This window comes from Oryctolagus cuniculus, chromosome 19 (genome assembly GCF_051225735.1).
Source record: "Oryctolagus cuniculus isolate XC-2025 breed Fujian yellow rabbit chromosome 19, ASM5122573v1, whole genome shotgun sequence".
Classification (NCBI taxonomy): Eukaryota; Metazoa; Chordata; class Mammalia; order Lagomorpha; family Leporidae; genus Oryctolagus; species Oryctolagus cuniculus.
The window spans coordinates 49,782,986-49,803,629 of NC_142885.1; the positions used below are offsets into that span (position 1 = coordinate 49,782,986).

The 20,644-nt window shown below is 54.1% G+C and overlaps 1 protein-coding gene across 3 annotated transcripts in view; it reads left to right on the forward strand.

Annotated features, from left to right (window-relative positions):
- Positions 1-20,644, forward strand: part of GTF3C1 (general transcription factor IIIC subunit 1) — a 71,412-nt gene that overhangs the window by 13,139 nt on the left and 37,629 nt on the right. For all 3 annotated transcript variants that reach the window (XM_008257917.5, XM_008257918.5, XM_008257919.5), the window contains exons 6-10: positions 1,365-1,488; positions 16,517-16,678; positions 18,238-18,353; positions 18,906-19,215; positions 19,675-19,886. In XM_008257917.5, coding sequence (XP_008256139.3) covers positions 1,365-1,488; positions 16,517-16,678; positions 18,238-18,353; positions 18,906-19,215; positions 19,675-19,886 — 924 coding nt within the window. The remainder of the gene's footprint in view (positions 1-1,364; positions 1,489-16,516; positions 16,679-18,237; positions 18,354-18,905; positions 19,216-19,674; positions 19,887-20,644) is intronic.

Below are 20,644 nucleotides of genomic sequence, written 5' to 3' on the forward strand. Positions count from 1 at the left end.
TCCGGCGTGCCTCCTCCAGTCCAGTCTGTACCTTAGAGCAGTGGTACCTTGCCTTTCTCTTCCAGGTGCTACACAGTCCAATAGCAGCAGTGGTCAGGAGGGTGGGACACAGGAGCCAGATGGGCCCAGTGTAGGACAACGCTGCCTTAGGAAATGCTCTTTCCTCTCAATGACAGCTACAGAAAAGCAGCCCAGAAATGGGGATAAACGGCAGCTGACCTTCAGTTTCACCATCCACGGTTCTGATAGGGAGCATGAAGACCGCGGCCCTGGGGACGGCATGTCCTGCTGAACGGAAGCAGCCGGTCCTCGGCTCGCGCCAACTCCGGGAGCAGTGGGGGCTCGGGCAGCTGCACTTCTGGCACTGGTTGCCAGATCTTATATCTTAAGGGAAACCAGAATCTGGTTTCTGGGGTTTTTGTTCCCCTGATACGAAATCTTTCACCCTGATGTGGAAGTGAATTACTTTTTTCAGAAACATGTGGCCGTGGGCATTTGGCAGAGCAAGTGAGACGCTAGTTAGGATGCCTGTATCCCATATTGGAGGTTCAAGTCCCAGTGCCGCTATCGATTCCCACTTCCTGAGCTGGGGATGGCTCCAGTACCTGGGGCTCTACCGCCCACATGGGAGATCTGGATGGGGTTCCTGGCTTTGGCCTGGCCCTGCTGCGGTCTGTTGCAGGCATTTGGGGAGTGAATCAGTGGACAGGAGCACCATCCTCTGTCCCTGTCTTTGACTTGCTCCCTCTTTGTCTCTGCCTTTCAAATCAATCATAAACACGTAGAGGGAAAGGCGTGCCTTTGACGGCCCCTGCGGTGAGACTGTGCGTACGATCATTGTGGTCCTCTCCTCCTGGGCAGAAGTAGGAGCAGTACCCTGGATGTACCCTCATCGTTCTGTTGTAACTTCATAGCGGAACAACTTTCTTAAAAACATCCCAAAAGGCATTTTAAGGTATATTTTCTCCTATTTGTTCCCCTACCTGCAGGAGATGTATGTGTGTATATTTATTAATGATTAATATTCATACATGGTTAAAAAGATCCACACACTGTGAAAGGGCCCGCGTGAAAAGTCTGCTTCCGTCTCTGCGGCCACCTGCCTCGTTCCCACCCTGTGTTCCCCTTGGGATCTCGTCAGGCAGACACCTGTCCCTGTCAGAAGGTGGTGTTTGGAAACCAGGGCTCTGGGCCTCGTTGTATTCCTTGAGAGCGTTCCTTGGCAGTGTTTGCTGGTCAGCGCCTCCAGCGTTTCTCCACTCAGGAGAGCCCAGTAGCTCAGGCCCTGCACTGGCTCAGGTCCGCAGCTCCCCAGTGGTTTCGGATTCCTCGCTTGCGCCTGACAGTCGCTTTTGTCTTGGCAGGGGCTGTGTGAAAGGACGTTTAAGCGCCTGTACCAGTACATGCTGAATGCCGGACTCGCCAAGGTCGTGTCTCTTCCCTTGCAAGAGATTCACCCTGAATGTGGGCCCTGTAAGACCAAGAAAGGTAAAGATCCAAGGCTCGGCTCGGGTCCCGGGTGGGCTGGCCTGGCCCGGCCGATGGCTCCTGTCCGTCTTCCCAGCCCAGCCTTTCTCTCCGGGTACCCTCTGCCCTGCAGTGGGATGATTCACTTATTTATTCAACTCTTTACCCCTCCGTGCCTGGCTCAAGTCCTTCCCTGTAAGAAGCACGTGCGGAATGTTTGCCAAATGGAAGCGGGGCCGGTTTGCACCCCCCAACATGCCAAGTTCGTGGTGTCCTTTGCTCCTTACACTAAGCCTCTCTGTTCTTCAGCCAGCCTTCCCCAAGAACCTCTCTTTGTGCCACGTGGCCTTGTCACCTGGCCCTGTAAGGTCGGTGCTGTTGTCACTGTTTCACATGTCAGAAAATTCAAGTGAAAATGCAAGTAACTTAGGAGAGGTCAAGCGCTCTGTATGGCAGAGATAGGATCTGAAACTTCTAAAGCAACGAAATGAAAGATGGGACGCCCTAAAACCTCCTGGGGCCCCTCCTTGATCACTGTCAGTCCGGATGAGCCAGAATCATTTTAAAAGCTGGGAGTCAGAGCTTTCAGTTAAAGATGAGGGAATAAATGCATTCATTTGCCCTCTGCCCGGACACCCCAGTCGTGAAGAGAAGGGACTGGCAAGAGAAGATGGGACAGGAAGTAGCGGGGGGAGGGCTGGTGACAAGATTTTGGCGTCAGACACAGGTGGACTGAAGGTGACTGACTGAGCAGCCAGGGGAGCTAGGCGCCTGTGAAGGGTGGCAGTGTGGATGGACGGCTCAGAACCGGAAATAAATGGAACAGCTGCAGGTTGCAGGCACCTTGGAAGGCACAAGGGTGGATGGGCCTGGCGGGGAGAAGACTGGTTGTCAATCTGTGGGAGAAGACGTCCCCCTAGGCCCCCTTCCCTATACTGCTCAGCCTTTCCCACAAAGACAGAAGTCTGGCGGTATCCCAAGGCAGACATAGGACCAGGCCGGGATCACTGCGGTGCAGAGAATGGGGACGGTGACAGTCTCTGTTGGTGAGAGTTCCCTCAGCCTCCTTTCCCAGTAGTGCTGCCTCTTGGTCTCTTCTATCATTTGATGGTGACATCCTCTGGTAGCTTCCTAAGAGGGAGCGTGGACTCCTGGGACACTGACAGGCAGACTGCAGCCCCCTAGGCCAAGGCTGGAGGCTGGCTGTTCTGAGAGAAGAGTCCTCCCGATACTGAAATCTGAGGGTCTCCCAGCAAAACAGCCACCTGTGCTGGCTCAGCCCACACGGTGACAAACTGTCCCCTCCTCCTCCCCCCCGCTCCACAACACAGGACCTCGACAGTGTTTTAGTTTATGTATATATGTATATAGTTTTACGTATTTGAGAGGCAGAAAGAGAAAGAAATAGAGAAAGGTATCTCCCAGCCACTAGTTCACTCCCTAAATGCCCAACCACTGGGGCCAGGAGCCAGGAATGCAGTCCAGGTCCCCAGTGTGGGTTGGAGGAGCTCAGTTAACTGAGCTATCACGCTGCCTCCCAGGGTCTGCATTAGCAGCAAACTGGAGTCAGGAGCCAGAGTCGGGAGTTGAACTCCACTGTGAGGGGCAGTCCCAGGAAGCCAGGCTCAGCGAGCCGTGGAACAGATCCTCTACTGTGGGATATGGGCATTTTCTTTTTTTATTTTAAAGATTTATCTTTATTTATTTGAAAAAGTTACAGAGAGAGGTAGAAACAGAGAGAGAGAGGTCTTCCATCTGCTGGTTTACTACCCAGATGGCCGCAACAGCTGGAGCTGCGCCGATCTGAAGCCAGGAGCTTCTTACGGGTCTCCCATGCGGGTGCAGGGTGCCAAGAACTTGGGCCTTCTTCTACTGCTTTCCCAGGCCATAGCAGAGAGCTGGATCAGAAGTGGAGTAGCCGGGACTAGAACTGGTACCCATATGGGATGCTGGCACTTCAGGCCAGGGCTTTAACGCACTGCGCCACAGCACAGGCCCCATGGGCATCTTAACCACCTGACAAAATGCCCACCCCTAGGCAGCATCTTAATGCTTTACCAAATATTTGAGGAAAACTAACATTAAAAGAGTGGCGGGAGCCTTGGTTGGGGCATAGCAGGTTAAGCTACTGCCTGCCGTGCCGGTATTCCATATGGGTGCTGGTTCCAGTCCCGGCTGTAGGGTCTAATCCAACTCACTGCTAATGCACCTGGGAAGGCAGAGGGAGATGGCCCAAGTGCTTGGGCCCCTGCCACCCACACAGGAGACCTGCATGGAGTTCCTGGCTCCTGACTTCAGCCTGGTCCATCCTTGGCTATTGTGGCCATTTGGGGAGTGAACCAGCAGATGGAAGAGCTCTGTCTCTCTTCATCCCTCTCTGTCAATCTGCCCTTCAATTAAATAAATCTAAAAAAAAAAAAAGAAAATAACAAACAGGAAGTAGAAACAAAGTGGGGCGCGGAAGAAAATCTACAAATAAGAAAAAGACCCTCAGAAAAGAGAAGGTATAGCATCCATGAAAGTAGAGCAAGGGGCTATGAGCAAGAAAATAAGAAAGAACACTTGGAAATAAAAGAATTCGGACTAATCGCAATGATAGAGTTAGTGAAGAAAACCGAAAGATAAAGTCAAATCTCCCAGAGAGAACAAAACCTCAGAAGAGATAGGACATGGGAGAAGCAAGTTGAAGAGACTGAGCTTAGAGGCCCTCCACCTACATAATTGGGGTGGGGGGGAGGGAGCACACCTAGGACTGAAGGGGAGGTTATGAGAAACGACGCAAGGCGTTTTCTCGGCTCTGAAAGACCTACATTTCCAGATCCCGAGGCCTGTCAGTGCCTGTCCTAAGGAACACAAAGAAATTCGCGTCCTGCAACTTCAGAAAATCTAGAGCAAGAAGCCTCCAGAGAGGAGACCTCCGAGGGCCCTGGGGTATCCGAAGCTGGGGGAATTGGAAGTTCGAGGTGTTGAGCCTTGCCATCGGTCAGGAACTAGGACAAGTTCAGGCATGTCTGTACTCAGGGCCTCGTCCACATTCCCTGTTAGGAGGCTCCTGGCGGATGTACACCGTGCAACGATGGGGAACTGTGGGGTTCTAGAAGCAGGGGCAGGAAGCCAGGCTCAGCGAGTGGTAGAACAGATGGCCCTGGGGAGAGCATACCCCTGAGTGACAGGTGCCTGGCTCTGTGTGTGTGTCTCGGGTAGCTACTCGTCTGTCAGAGTCAGCGTGAATTAGTGGATGGCACGTAGGAAACCGAACAAACATGAAGAAGCAAAGGCACTGACTCCAAGGAGAGGGAAAAGGTGTACAAGAAAAAACTGCTTTGGACCCGTGGGCTTGGCTTTGTGGGTGGAGACTGGTTTTGTTAATACCCTCAGCAGGATGCGCACTGAGCCAGGACCAACCCACAGCGTCCCCAACACTTAGCCCAGTGCCCTCACCAGGGCCAGCAGCCCCATTTGTTGAGAGAATGCGAGTGCTACCCCTTGGTTTCCCGGCCACCCTGTCTAGCTTCCCTGGGGCTAAGCTGTCTTGTAGGGGAGATGGTGGGGCCTCAGTAGTACAAGGCCACAGGGGTGGACACACGGAAGGAAGCCTCTGGGAGGTAGGGCAGCCATCCTAGAGTGGAACCTCATCCCTGGTTGTTCACACCCCCTTCAGTGCTGCAAGGATATGTGATTGACTAAATGACGGGCGGGGGCGGGGGGGCGCTAGCCTTGATGTGGGGAGAAGGTGAGGAGGGAGGGCTGGGTCCCATGGTGGGGAGGAAAAGCCTCCCGGAACCCAGCGGTGCCCTGGAGAACACGGCTGCTAAGGGGTTCCCCAGTGCCTGCCGCAGAGATGGGATGACCCACTGGGGCCCGTCTTAATCCCTGACCTGTAGGATAAAGGTTGTTCCGTGTAGACTGGTTTTGGTTTTGATTTTTGTTTTTGCTTGAAAGTGGAAAGAAAGCAAGGAGCAAGTTCAGTTCCCTAGAGAAGCCTTTGGCTGGGCAGTCGGCCCCAGGGCAGGCTGCTGTATGACTGCAGGCCCCTGGAGATGTAAGGAACCCCTTGAAGGTCACAGACGCCTGAGCAGACTGACGCGAGAGCCCTGTGTGCCGAGATCTCGTCTCCCCCCTTCCTGTCGGGGTGACCTTCGGCACCTCAGTTTCCCCACAGTACACGTATTCCAGGGGTGTCGTGAGGCTTACAGGCCACGGCATACACAGAACAGGGGCCACACACTGGCTGCCCGCAGGCCAGCTGTCCCAGTGCGTCTGATGAGGCTCCCACTGTCTCCGTTCATGGAGTTTGTTGCTGGTATTTAAGAAAGAGAAATTTCCACCCAAAAAGTCTGACCCCGAAGTGCTCTGTAAAAATAACATAAGGCAACCTTGAGTGACAGTTTGTTAATAGCGATTGGCTGGGCATAGAAGCACCACCCCCTTTGTATCTCTGCCTGGCCCCCAAAGGGGTATCTGTCCATAGAACCTATCCATGGGGGGTGGCCTCCGTGGGAATGGGAGGAGGAGACTTCCGGAAGAAGGGTCAGCATGACTAGGAGCACCGGGAATGGGGACAGTGGCTCCTCGCGTGATGAAGAGGGCAGGCCTCCGAGACGGTGGCGGTCAGAATGAGTAACACATGTGCGCACAACCCACGTGCACGCGGAGGCTCGCCCATTCCCAGGTGGTCCCGGCACCCACCCCTGCTGGCACACGGAGTGTCAGTTACTTATCTGTGTGGCTTTTTCCCAGCCAGGATGTGAGCTTCTGGAGGGTGGTAGCCCCACCCTTGTGTACTTTCTATCCGTAAGGCCTGTGCAGTCTCTCCATGGCACAGCTCAAGCACTAAGTCAGTGCGTAGCCAGTGTGATTTAATTAAGCACCACTTCAGTTACTTTTCCTGCACAGGTGGAAGGGCTGGCTGCAGTTTACAGGGGGTTTTGCCTCAAGCCTTGTTATTCTGGTTTGCAGATTAACATAAAACCTTCCTTCTAGGCATTGTGGGGTAGCAAAGGCTTAAGTGATAAATAAAGATGATGCATCACGTCATGTAAATTTGCAGGTGTGCCCGGATACACACGAATTCACTCGAAAATTCCCGAAACAAAGAGTTTGGGTTTAGGCACCTTCCAAATGCATATTTCACTGTGTGAAGAGATGCAGTGCTCAGTTTTGCACAAAGCCAAAAAACCTTGGTCTTGAAAACAAGCACCCTGAGCTGATCTGTTTTGCAAATTGGGATTCTTCCCTCCAACTGTTACCAGTCATCCTGTGTTTATTAAATTGTGTAGAGAAAAGGAAGGCAGGGAAATAGATGTGAACTTAACAGTCCCGCAGGAAGCACAGTGGAATCAGGCAGTGCAGAACTGCATTGATCACAGGTGGGAGTGACTGACGGGCGTCGTGCTCCTGCAGCCTGAGGCCTGCGGCTGTCATTTGTAGACTCTCCCGTTCGGTGACAAGCAGAGTCCTGCACCGAGGTGCGTGGGAGACGGTGAGGTGCACGCACTCCCCTGGTGATGACGTGGAGTTCCACCTTGCTGTGAGGATGGCTGGGTCCGGGCTCTTGTCTGCATCGCCAGAAGGAATTCAAGGATGCAACTTAGATGAAGGGCACCAAGGAAGCAAGATTTAAAGAGTGATTTACATTCAAAATGGGCGTAATAGGAAGGAGTGTGGTCATGCTTACGGGACAGCTGTACCGCACCTGGTCAGGGTCCATCCCTTTATTTGACCTAGAGGCATACAGAGTGTGTCTGGGGCAGGATTTGGGTATAGCCTTTACTAGAAATCGCCGAAGCGTCATAGCGTCAGGTGCCTGATGGGAGTGGGAGTGTCAGCCATGGTCATTTTAGTATAATGAGCAGAGGGTTAGCACAGGGATGCAGCCAGTGGCTGTATCAGATGCCTTTAGCCAGTGCCAGTTCTAAGCAGCAAACACTGCAGAAGTTGCATTGTTTTTTGCTACGTGGACAGGGTGGAGGGTTTGGATGCCTCAGGTGGGGCTGGAGGGTTTGGATGCCTCAGGTGGGGCTACAGCCCAGGGGAGGCTTCAGGGAGGTGCTGGTGGTGTCAGCTCCTCCTTGCCTACATCACCATGACTCTTCAAAAATAAGCAAGTTCAACAAAATCGCAGGACACCAGATCATGTTTGAAAATCCACTTTATTCCTAAATACTGCTAATGAGCAATCTGAAAATGAAATTTGGAAAACAATTCTGTTCCCCATAACTTAAGAATAAATTTCACAAAAGAAGAACAAAATGTATACCTTGAAAACCGCAGAACGTGGTGAGTAGAAATTTACAATTGAAGTCAATGGAAAAACATCCCATGTTCCCGGGTTGAAAGGCTTAACATCATGAGAATGGTAATTCTCCCCCAAATTAATCTGATTCCGCACAGTCCATTTCAGAATCTCAAGCTGAGTCCTTTCTGGAAGTAGTCAGACTGTTTCTAAATTAAAATTCATAAGGAAAATCATAAGGGACCCAGAAAGGTAAAACAATCCGGAAAAAGAATACACCAGAAGAACTCACACTTCTCACTTTCATGGCTCACTGCAGCAGACATGGGGAGCCTTTTTTTCTGTCACGGGCCATTTGGGTAGTTATGACATCATTTGCCAGCCATTCAAAATTATCAGCTTTGTTAAAAATAGCTTGCTGTAGATTTATTGAATTTCAAGTTCTGCCTGTGGTTGCCTTGGCAGGGCCAGACCAAATGGTCTTGCAGGCCGCAAACAGCTTGTGGGCTCACTGTTCCCCAACCCCGCGCTGTAAAGTCACAGTAAGCAGAACAGTGTGGTCTAGCTCAAGGACAGACGTGTAGATCAGTGGAGTAGAATCGAGAGTCCAGAAATCAACCCATCGGTCTGTAGTCAGCTCATTTCCACAGGGTGGCAAGGTCATTTCCTGGAGAAAGAATGACGGCTCACAAAGGGCCATTCAGATTCTGTACTGAGTCGCTAGTAGCCTTTGATGTGGATTTTATCAGGCCCAGAACCTCTTTCTTAGCCCGCAGTGCCTCTGGAAAGATTAACTCGGAAGCTAAGGGAGTGGTGTGACTGAGGAAGGTCTCAGTGCTGCTTCTGTAAATCAGAGAGCCTCTGCTAGAACCCACAGGCAGGATTGCAGGCCTTAAGATTCATCCGTCTCTCCCAAAGCCGATATCCCTGTGTTAGACTTCAGTCGAGATGTTTTCAGGAACTCACAGCCCTGATCAAACAAACTAATATCCAGTCTACCCCTAAACCCATATGGATTGGAGTCTACCTTTGCCATTCCAAAGGAAGCAGGCTGACCAATCAAAGGAAGGCCACATGCACTGTGGACCAACCAGAGGCCCACACACAAGCTGATCCCACCATTCCTCCCCAGCTTGGAACTCTAAGGTCCACTGCCTTGACTCCCATGGGGAGCCCAGGTGTTGAGCCTTGGCTGCCTGACCCTGTGCTGTGTGTTGTGCAATAGATGTCTCCTTTTTTCCCATCACCCGATGCCCATGATTGGTTTACTGCACTCTGGGTGCGCAGGCCCAGTTTTGGGGGTTCTTTGGCAACACCTTCAGCTAGTTTTGGGGGGATTCTGTAACAGTTCCACTTTACAGGCAAGTCCAGAATAGGGATGTGTGAAAGGAATTAATGATTGCTAGTTGTTTTTATAGATTTATTTATTTATTTGAAAGTCAGAGTTACACAGAGAGAGCAGGAGAGGCGGAGAGAGAGAAGTCTTCCATCCACTGGTTCACTCCCCCATTGGCCACAATGGCTAGAGCTGTGCCGATCCGGAGCCAGGAGCTTCTTCCAGGTCTCCCACGCAGGTGCAGGGGCTCAAGGACTTGGTCCATTTTCTGCTGTTTTCCCAGGCCACAGCAGAGAGCTGGATCAGAAGTGGAGCAGCTGGGATTCAAATCGGCGCGCATGCGGGATGCTGGCTCTGCATGCAGGTGGTGGCTTTACCAGCTACACCACTGCGCTGGCCCTGACTGCTAGTTCAAGGGTAGAGGACTGATAGTTAAATGGTTGGAGTAATGAAAAGGTTCTAAAAGGGACAGGTGAGGAATGCAGCCTGTGAATACACTAATAACCATTGCCATGTATACCTTAAATGGGTAGAATCAATAAGACTGTTAAATTTTTAAGTAAAAACAAAATGAAGAACAGGGTGCAGTAAATTACAGTCATTAAAATGGCAAAAGGGGACATTTGTAAAGCTGTAATAGGATTAAAGTGTACAAGCTGAGAAAAAAGAGAAATGAGTCATATTATGAATGACTACAGTGAAATGAAATAAAATGTAAAGACTTATACCGCTTTGAAGCCAAAAAAACTGAAAATCAAACAAGAAGGATAAAAGGTGAAACAAACATAAAAGGAATAGGGAAAAATGATCAGAAGTTTCAAAAGCCTCACGAAGTAGTGATGCTAGTGGGAAATGGTTAAAACAATTAAAAATTAGCATAATTTCTTTTCTTTAAGTTACAAATGACAAAAGTGGCATTAGCTTAAAAAAAGTAATTACCATAAGTAATTAAATGAGTAAAAGAAACAAGAACATTTTAATACCATTTTTAAAGAGTAAAAGAAGAAAGGTAAGAACTGGAACTCAGGAAGTGTAACATCCCCCCTGCGGTGGGGGGGGCCTGAGATGGCTCTCCCAGGGATGTCCATGCACCCGGGAAGCACTCTGTCAGGAACTGGGCTTTTCCTTCCTCTTCCTTAATCCTGCTTCTGTAGGTAGGAGGGTGTGCCCTAATTAGCTATTCAGGTGGGTGGGCTTTGGGTGGGGCTTGTACTGCTCACTTCCCTGTCCCTTCCTTTGAGAATCTCAGGAGCATGCATGGTAACTCTGCAGGGGCTGGAGCACACCTGCCGTCATCTCTAGGGAAGGTGTCATGGGGTCTGGTGCATGGTGGGGAATGGGTGTGGATCAGCAGGTAAGGGGGCGGGGGTTGTGCAGTGTGCGGCCACAGCACAGGTACTGCTGGCAGGCTCTTAGCACCTCGCTGCTTACTTAGCTTTCTACTTGCCCGTCTCAGTGGGAGCTGTCACCTTTCAGCAGGAAAACATGCTTGGCCAAACTGCTTTGGAAAGCTCCTGCTAGGGGCAGGTGGGAGGCCAGAAGGGACTGGGAAGAATCCCCGGGGATCAGACTGGGACGGGAGGGACCTTTCTAGCATGTGGCCCACTGATGGCTTAGGGGGATTGAGAAGTGGTGCTTCCTGAGCTGGAAGGAGCCAAAGGCAAGTACAGGCCCTTGTGGGCACGTGAATGTCCATCCAGGGTGACGGGTCTGGCAGCAGAGGCATGGTTGGCTGCTGTTACCTTCTTAGACAGCACCTGGCTCCGAGCCCTTGAGAAAGGTTCACTGTGGTCCTTGTGTTTGAAGCTGCAGGTTTACACTCGGCTCTTCCAGATTTGCTCACACTTTACAGATGTGGGGGACATGCACAGTCAGTCGCTAACTCAGCCCCCGGATTTGGAGGGCTGATGATGCACAGGTTGTCTCCTGGTGACACTGAAACACTAGACCGAGAACGTTCAGACTCGTACGGGTCCCTAAACCTTCACGAGCCCCCATGTGGGTTATTGTCAGCAGCCTTCTTTGCTCAGGTGATTAGGAAGAAAACCTTAGATTCTTGCTGTCAAATATCCCCAAAACTGGTTGACAGGGTTGGCTTAGAACCGCAAAACTGGGTCCACTCGCCTATCGCAAAGTGAGGTAATGCCTGGCAGGGGGGGTGGTGGAAAAAGATGTTTATTGCAAGGTGCAGGGCAAGGAGTCGGCTGCCAATGCACAATTCCCAGTCACCCTGGGGGAGTTAAGGCAGTGGGTATTGCCATTCAAAGCTGGGGTTGAGCCCTGTGTGGTGGGCTTGGGTGCGGGCCTCTGGTAGCTCCCAGTGCACTTTGCCTGCCTTCCATTGGTCAGCGACGAGGGCCAGCTTTTCCTTTGAGACGGCAAAGGTGGACTCTGGTCTGTCTGGGTCTGAGTATCGCTTGGGGACTAGTTTCTGAATTGTGACTTCCCGTGAAAACTCTCTGAACAGAGGTTAGCATTGCCATGCTCACTGTAGGGGCAATCACAAAGTTACCATAAGTGGTACATTTGTTGCCCACTGGGAGTCTGTATAGGTGTCCTGTATATAAGACGATGGGACATAATTGCTTAAAAGAGGAAGGGACGAGATGAGATAATGGCAGATTCTTCTGTTCTACTGTGTTCTGTCTCGGGCGGGCAAGGGAGTAGGGATAGAAAGCCCATCAAGACCCTGCAGCAGGCGCTGCACTACGTGTTCTCTGTTTCACCCTAATCCTTCTACCAGCCCAGCCTGCCAGTTATTCTTTTCTCTTCTTCTCACTGCTCAGAAAGCAGAGGCACAGTTCAGTAGCCTAAGGTTGCAGAGAGGGTGGGGTGTGTGTCTGGAGCCCAGCAGCTGTCCACACCCTGTGCTACCTCCCTGGGACGCTGGGCGGAACTCTTGAGGAAGGGGGAGTCAGGCAGGGGAGTGCCTGGGGTCTAAGCGAGGCTGAGGACAGGACAGCTCCCAGGGGCCTGAGAGTCTGCAGATGGGGCCTCCCTTCAGCCTCCGTCCCACCAGCCTGTTGTCCTCGTCCACCACAGTGACAGCTGCCAGTCAGGCCTGAACATCAAGCCTACAAAATAAACATACAGTGGCCTTTGCATGGCACACATACCTCCCGCTGTCTGCCTTTCTCCTCGTTCTTCTCTCTCCTCCCCTCTGCCCCACCAGCCACTTCCCAAGAGGCCTGGCCGTTTCCACCTCTGAGCCTTTGCTCAGACTGTTCGTCCTGCCCAGAATGCCTGTCCGCTTCTGTCTCATTAGCCCGATCTTACATGTCCTTTAATATCCCACCCAGGCGTTGGCTCCCTGCTCACCCTTCCCCTGCCTGGCCCCGGCCTGTCTCTTTGTGCTTTCCAAGCTCTATGCATGCAGGAAATAAGATCCTGCAGTTCCACTTTCTTGCTTGCTTTTACTTGGCCACAGTTATACAGCCAGCAAAGACTAGTAGAGGCAGGTGCACACAACGCACTGACCCTGGAGTCCAGGCTTTTAACTTGGGTGTTGCCCTCCTCCATTATCATTCCAGTGCCACCCTCGGTTCTGGGCTCCCGGCCTCTGGTCAGGTCTCTGTGCAGTCACCTAAAGCAGTCACCTCTTCCAGATTGTCCCTGGAGTACATGTAGGCATTTCCCAGACTGTCAGAATGATTCCCAGCGTCGACCAGCCGAGTCCTGGGTCGAGGTGTGTGTGTGTGTGTGTGTGTGTGTATGTGTGTGTGTGTGTCAGGGCAGGGAAGAGGGGATGACCATCTGCATTCCAGGGCATCTGCCTAGCTCACCAGTCAGACCTTGCCTCTGCTTGCGACCCTGGAGTCCCTCTGTTCTCATCTGGCCCTGGTTCTTCCCCGTGCTACTCACGCCCTTTGGCCAGGCACCCCGATGCGTTTGCTCACTGGGGATGTGAGAAGTGCTGGCTGCTGGGTCCCCTTCACAGCCGCACTGGCTTTCCCTGGATGCTGAGCGGTGCTTTCTGGAGAAACTGAAATTGAAACGGTAGCCTTGCCAGGTGGCCTCACCTGCAAAACCCAAGCCCAACCCCATGACCCCTCAGAACCTCGTCTTTTTCCCAAAATGGCGGTCATGGCACAGTTTGTGTGATAGGTAAAATCGGTTTTAAAAGCACCTTGCATGATGCCTGGTTCTTCCTGGGCGCTTGGTAAGGATTTGCTGCATCCCCTCTCCCCCTCTGCATCTTCATGCCTTTGTCTTGCCAAAAGCCCCAAGCATCTGTGAGCATGCGTGGTGGCTGGCTGCCCCCTCCAGCCTTGCCTTGTGTGGGGACCAGGCAGGCCCCAATTCCACCCAGGGCCTTGCTAGTAGTGGCGGGGCAGCTCAGACAGAGTGACAGGCCCATGAGCCAGACGAGAATAGTTCACCATAAAAATGGAAAACCCGAGGCTGGTACAACTCTGGACAGTGGGGAAGGATGAGAGGGCTGTGAAACTCCCTGAGCATGGCCCTGTGGACTCAGGACGTGTGGGTGGCATTGTTCTTCCTTTACCTGCTTTGTCTCGCCTGGTGCCCCCTGCAGCCCCACGAGGCTGGATGCCATCACTAACTCCAGTTTGCAGGCAAGATGGTGGAGGCTGCTGGAGGTCCCCCAGCCAGCCCATGCTCCCCAACAGAGGCAGGGCTCACACCCCGATCCGTGATGAGCTGTACTCTACTACCATGGATGCCAAGTGACGAGGCCCTGGGAGAGAGCTCCGTGGTCAGCATGACGAGACAGACACAGCCTGAGAAGTCAAACAGGGCTTGCTTGTCCAACAGAAACAGCAGCACATCAGAGCCACACAGCGTGTGGCCTTAAAAGCTCAGCAGCTGCCCTGTGGGTGCAGCACTCCAGGCCTCCCTGAATCAGCACACCTCACTGGGCCCAGTGTGAATGTGCGTGAGCAGCCCACCTGCAGCTCTCTTCTGTGTGGCATGCTCCTTGTCAGTCCTGGGCTGAGGGGAAGGCTGGCAACAGCTCACAGCTCTCAGCTGTCACCCTCAGCCACCTTTGTCTTCCTGAACCCCGTGCTTTGAAGCAGAGCAGGAGTGAGGTCCCACTCCTGTCCAGGAGCCAGGCCACTGAATACTGTCCAGCAAGGGGCTTGGTCTACAGTAAGACGGGACCGATACCATGCTAGGTGTGGTGAGCTCATAGTGGCTGAGAACCCTGTCTGGAGGCAGAGAGCCTGGGCTTAAATCCTAGTTCTGCCACCTTGAGCCGTCCTCTTAATACTCTGGGCCTCAGCTTCCATTTCTGTAAAAGGGAGCCCACAGGGTCCTGCCTGCCGCAGGCTTGTGAGAGGTTAAGTTGTGTACTGCGCTGGCATGGTGCCTGGCCCACAGCAGGTGCTGGGTTCCTCCCTGCCCACATCTCTCTGAGCCCCTAACATTTGTCATTGTCAGCCCATTTACTGACCGGAAAGCGAAGGGTGTTACACTCAGGGACTCCCAGGGCCTCTGGAACAGGAGGCTGCAGAGCTGGGCTGAGAACCCCGTCTGCCTGCCCCCAGAGCCCAGTTTATCCCTCTATCTCCTGAGATGCCCACCCTGGCTGTCAGTGGAGGAGGCTGTGGCACCCTTCCAGGATGGCAGTGATGGCAGATGCCAGGGCCTGCCATAGGGTGCGGACAACTTGGCTCCCTTACCGTGAGAAGAGCAGGAGCCGCCAGCCACGCTGCTCCACTTCCCTCCATGTTTCCTTTGGGGCTGTGTCCTTTCCTGGCTCATCAGCCCCCCCAGGAAGGAATGATGCTGGCTGCGGGCTGCACCTCTCAGCTCTGCCCCCTCCCTAGTGAGTGCCATCTTGTACCACTGCTCAGGCAGAGGCTGGAGCCCCTGGCCCCTGAGCCACTCGGCTGTCCCTAGTGCCCTCGCCCTCCTGGAACCGGGGTGTGCCCCATCAAAGGTTTAGACCTGAGGCTGCAGAGCCACACAGCCCTGTAAACCCCAGCCCCTCACCGTCTCAGGGATGCGGGTTTGGCAGATCCGCTGCTCCTAGGTGTCTTCACGTTCACCCCATGGACGATGGGCATGATAGCACCTCCCTAGGGCTGTGGGATGGTCATCGTGGGTCATAGAGAGCTGGGGCAGTGCCCAGGACCTGGTTCACGCTGGCGAGTGGTCTGAGTATTGTTATCAGGAGCAGTCGGTCGCCCCTGTGAGTGCCATGGTAGGGACAAGGGGTTGGGAGGGGTTTGACCAGAGGAAGAGCCAATGGGGCATGGCTTGGTGGGTTGTGGTCAGTGCCTGCTGACTGTGCTGGCCACAAGCTGTTGGAGGTGCCTCCCACAGAAGTCTGGCAGGGACCCAATCCCAGGTACCCGAGAGCCCCTTCATCCCCATGGCTCCCCTCCTGGTTGCTTGAGACTCCCACCCAGAGAGAGAAATGGCAGGAGAGGGTGAGACAGGGCTTGGGCCGAAGGGCAAAGCTTGGGGAAGGGAAAGCAGGAGGACCAGGCAAGAGTGGTGGGAGCGAAGTCTCCCTGGGCTTTGTGTTTCTTCCGCCAAAAATTGGGGCACGGGAGACTTCCTGTCTTTGTGAGCAGGGAAGGGATCCGTGCCAAGCTGCTGCCCGAGGCCATCGTCCCCACTCTCCTGTGAACCCTGTGCCCTGGGCCAGCCCTCCCAGAGGTCTCCGAGGGTGGCCTTGACGTTCAGTACCCTGAACTACTTTACTGCTTGTCAAGAGGGGTTGGGTTGGTGTAGCATCCCTGTGTGTACACATCACTCTGCTGACTAAGGCTGGTGGGGAAACTGCCTGGGCCGTTGCTGTCACAGTGCAATGCTGTGAAGGCAGGCACTAGTCCCAGAGAGCAGGGTGCTGGTCCCTGTGACGCCTGGTCGTCCCCCATGGTGCTCTCTTTGTGCTATTCAACAGGGCTCAGGCTACAAGGTGCTAGAACGGACCCGTCACTGCTGAAGGTGGCCTGTGCGTCCCCTTGAGTTCTCAGACTCCATTCCCACCTTGGGATCGCTGTGAAGTCCCCTTGAAACGTCCTATAAGCGTACAGGTCCCATGTCCTCTGCCTTACCGACAGCAGGTATCAGCCTAAGACGAGGCAGGTGGCTTTCGTTCTCTCGGCAAACACTGCCCACGTGCGGGCTGTGTGCGGGTTGCTGCAGAGACCTTGTGGAGGGACTGACAGTTTCCTGTCCCTGTGGAACCCGTCTCCAGCGGGAAGGGGTTGCTGTGTGCTTAGCAGAACCAACGCAGCACCTAACTCCTTCCCCTCTGCTTTTCTTGGTTCCTGCATTCCATTACAAACGGAAAGCAGTTTTGTGCGGTCAAGGTTCAGGTCTCATCCTCTCAAATGTGCAATTTTGAAACACTCTGGCCGTGACAGTGTGGGTGGCCTTCCTGGGCGGGGGGTTTGGGGGGTGTATCTGTGTCTGCACAAGTCTCTGTGGTGACAAGTGAGCACCCGTCGCCTCGCCCTGCACAGACCCATCCTGACTCAGGGCCGGGGAACTTGTGTCCCTAGGGACTGACGTCATGGTCCGCTGCCTTAAGCTGCTGAAAGAGTTCAAGCGGAAGATGGACGACGACCAGGACGATGACGAGGACGAGGAGGTCATCTCCAAGGCGGTGCCGCCGGTGGACATCGTGTACGAGCGGGACATGCTCACGCAGACCTACGAGCTCAGTGAGTCCTGCCCGCCTGCCAGCTCCGTGCCAGAGAGCCGAGGTGCCTGTCCATGCACTCAGAGGGCTGTGCTCCGAGTGTGACGTGTCGAGACATGCCGGGCTTCCCTTGGAGGGTTCAGGCCTTTGCTTCAGGTTGGAACCGTGCTCTGCTGCTTGGCTGAATGACGTTGGTGAGATCTCTGAGCCTCAGTTTACTTATCTGTAAAATGGGGGGAGAGAGAGAAAGGCTACATCTTTCCTCTGGGTTTGCTCCCTGTGGGCCCCAGCTGCTTGGATGGCACTATCCACAGCGAGAGCAAATCTTCCGCCACTCAGGCCTCCGATTCACAGCCCAGTGTCCTGTAGATGCACCAAGACGCTGGGTGTTTCTTCGCCCGGTCACTTGATGCCTGAAATTGACTTGAGCACATTCCAAAGATAAGCAGCACGGTATTTAAGTCTCTAGGATAGGGCCTTCAGCGTAGAAAGCACTCCGTGGGGTGAGCTGCTGGTGTTACTATGCAGAGACTTCACAGCCACCTGTCACCTTCCAAGATTGGTTCTGAGTCACCACAGGCTGGGGATTCTGGTGATGAAGGGCAAAAAAAAAAAACCTGTCTCCTCTTCCTCACCCTTCTCCTGAACCCCCTCAAATCTCTGCAGGACAGCAGTGAGTCCGTGCCATAGTCCTCAGACCCATTTGGGAGAAGGGACCGAAAGGGGCCCTCAGAGGCACACCCCGAACCGGCAAGGCCGAGAGCCACTGCTGGCGACAGGGCAGGAGGTGACAAACCACAGAGAGCAAAGAGCAGAGCCCATTTAAGAAGGCCCTTCATTGGCCGGTGCCGCGGCTCACTAGGCTAATCCTCCGCCTTGTGGCGCCGGCACACCGGGTTCTAGTCCCGGTCGGGGCACCGGATTCTGTCCCGGTTGCCCCTCTTCCAGGCCAGCTCTCTGCTGTGGCCAGGGAATGCAGTGGAGGATGGCCCAAGTGCTTGGGCCCTGCACCCCATGGGAGACCAGGAAAAGCACCTGGCTCCTGCCATCGGATCAGCGCGGTGCACCGGCCGCAGCGCGCCGGCCGCAGCGCGCCGGCCGCGGCGGCCATTGGAGGGTGAACCAACAGCAAAGGAAGACCTTTCTCTCTGTCTCTCTCTGTCCACTCTGCCTGTCAAAAAATAAAAATAAATAAATAAATAAATAAAAAAAGAAGGCCCTTCATTAAACACCACCTTCCTTGACGCTTCATACAGCGGCCGATTTCATTGCTCCGGAAAAGTCCGTTTGTGCAAAAGAGCTCATTTCCCACTGCGGGGCCTGGGCACAGATGATGCGGCTGGGTCATCCACTGGCCATTGCTCAGTCTCCCTCCGTCAAGTGCGTTCCCATGGAGGAGTCAGCCAAGTCCTTAGAGATCGGCCGCTGGTGCTCCTGCTGGCATAGTAGGCTGCTGGCCTCCGCGTCCTGGGTGCAGAAGGAAGGGGAGGGTTTAGTGGCTGTGCTGGCCTCCGCGCGGTGTAGTGGCCGTGGGAGCCGCCCTGTGCCAACGCCGGGACTCATGCGTGTTGTTTCCCACAGTCGAACGCAGAGGCACAAAAGGCATCTCCCAGGCCGAGATTCGCGTGGCCATGAACGTGGGGAAGCTGGAAGCAAGAATGCTGTGTCGGCTCCTCCAGAGGTTCAAGGTCGTCAAGGTAACACACACACACACACACACACACAGCCCCAATACCCTGTCTCGGGGTGTGCACTGTGTGATTATGAAGGGAGCAGAGGGTAGGCTCAGACCGGCAGGAGACGAGACCGGCTGCCCTGTACGTCAAGCCAGTAAACAGTGCACACAGGCTGCATGCAGGCCACACACAGGTTCTGTCTGCCCCTCGCTGTGGTTTGCACTTGATAAAAACCAAGGGGATGGTCAGCATGAAAAGTCAGGCCACGTGGGCGCAGCATGGCGGGGGACAGTCAGCTGGAGGCAGCTGCGTCCTCTCGCTGACGCCTGGCTGCTGGGGACATGATTGAGTTCTGCATGCCAGGCACTCACTGCTCACTGACTGCTCTCTGGGGACTGAGTGCTCTACCAGGCATTGAGGGATGACGAGATAGGAAGGCCCATGGGGGCACATGCATGGGGCCTGACCGGTGGCCCAGGCAGCGAGATGGAAGGTGCTGGTGAGAGCCAGACTGTGGGGGGAACAGGTCGCCGGCCCTCTTCAGAGTGCGGTCAGCACTTCTCATCCCCCCAGGGCTTCATGGAAGACGAAGGCCGCCAGCGGACCACCAAGTACATCTCCTGCGTGTTCGCCGAGGAGAGTGACCTGAGCCGCCAGTATGCCCGGGAGAAGGCCCGCAGCCAGCTGCTGGCCACCGTGAGCCTGGCCTCCATGCAGGAGGAGTCGCTCCCGCCCGAGGGCGAAGACGCCTTCCTCTCGGAGTCGGACAGCGAGGACGAGGGCGGCAGCAGCAAGCGGAAAGGCCGAGGGCCCCAGGGGGATGCCAGGGCCTCCGGCAGCCTGGGGCTGGGGGCCCAGCCTCATCACTCCACCCCCACCAAGGGTAGGGGCACTTGGGCAGGCAGGGCAGGGGCTGTGGGCTTTCTCAGGAAGCAGCCCCTGAGGGTCCCTCTGGTGCTGTCTGAGTCTGGGATGCACAGGCTTGGTTGAGATGGCTGTGTGGCCCACCCTGGCGGCTTGCTAGGCAGCTCTCCTTGGCAAATATTCTGTAGTTTTATTATGAGAGGGGCTGACTTTTCAAAGCTTCCCTCTAACAACAGTTTAAAGAATCCCTCAGGGTTTTAGCTCAGTTAGAGATTTTTTTTTTTTTTTTTTTTTTAAGCACACGTGGAGGGTGGGGGCCAGGGACAAATTTGGCATCTGGAGTCCAGGTCAAGGCAGGGCTGCCTTTAACGTGACCTTCCATGGGTCTCCTGGCCTGCGTGGGTCTGCTCGGGCTGCCAAGCCGAGCCGAGTGGCCTCTCGCTTGCCTCTGACCCTCTCTGCTCCTCCCCTCGCGCAGGTGGGTGGAAAGTCGTGAACCTGAACCCTCTCAAGCGGCAGCCACCTGCTGCGGCGGGAGCTGCCGAGAGTGCCGCGTGCGGTAGCCGCGCCGGCACCGACAACCTCCTGGACACCAGCAGCTCCTCAGAGCCCAGCTTTGGCTCGCACCACATGGAGAACGACACCGGCGACATCGCCTTGATCGAGGAGGTCCGGCTGGAAAACCCCAAGGTCAGTGCTCACAGGGAGGGCGTGCGTCCCCGGCGGGGACAGCTGATTGACGTGAGACGTGTTCCTGGCAGTGGGCCGGCGCCTCCCTGTGTGCACGCCGCCTGGGCCCTGTGTGAAAGTCACCTACCCTGTGGTTACCTGGTGTTTCCATTGGCTACACTAACTCGCTCTCTTCCCTTCTGTTCCTTTTAGAAGGAACATTTGTAAGGCTCATTTAGATCAGCTATTGGGTGAATTTCGTTCCCCAGGGACATTTGGCAATCAGAGACATTTCTGATAGTCACACTTATGGAGGGGAATGCTACCCGCATCCACAGGTCAAGTCTTGGATGCTGATAAACAGCCCCACACAGACCCAGGACAATGCCTCACGCCAGAATTTTCTAGCCCAAAATGTCAGCTCTGCCATGGCTGAGAAATCCCGCTTTAGATGAAAGGCCAGTTCCATTGGCCATAAAAAAGAAGGGAATCGGAATCAACACTGCCAAAAAGCAAGCGCGCGTCGGCACGTCTGGCCATTGCGCTGGGTCCCGGCGTCAGAGACGCGGCAGGATCAGCTGAGTGCTTTCTGTCAGTGTTATCAGGAGGATGAAAAGGCAGTTGATGGAGAAACTCCCTCCTCCTGACACAGGCCTCTTCAAAAGGTTGGTGCAAAGTGTGCTTTAGCAAGAAACTATGCATAGATTTTGTGATTTTTTTTTTTGCATGAAAATAAACCCATCTTTTAACTCCATTTCCCACTGACTGTTTGAAGTGTC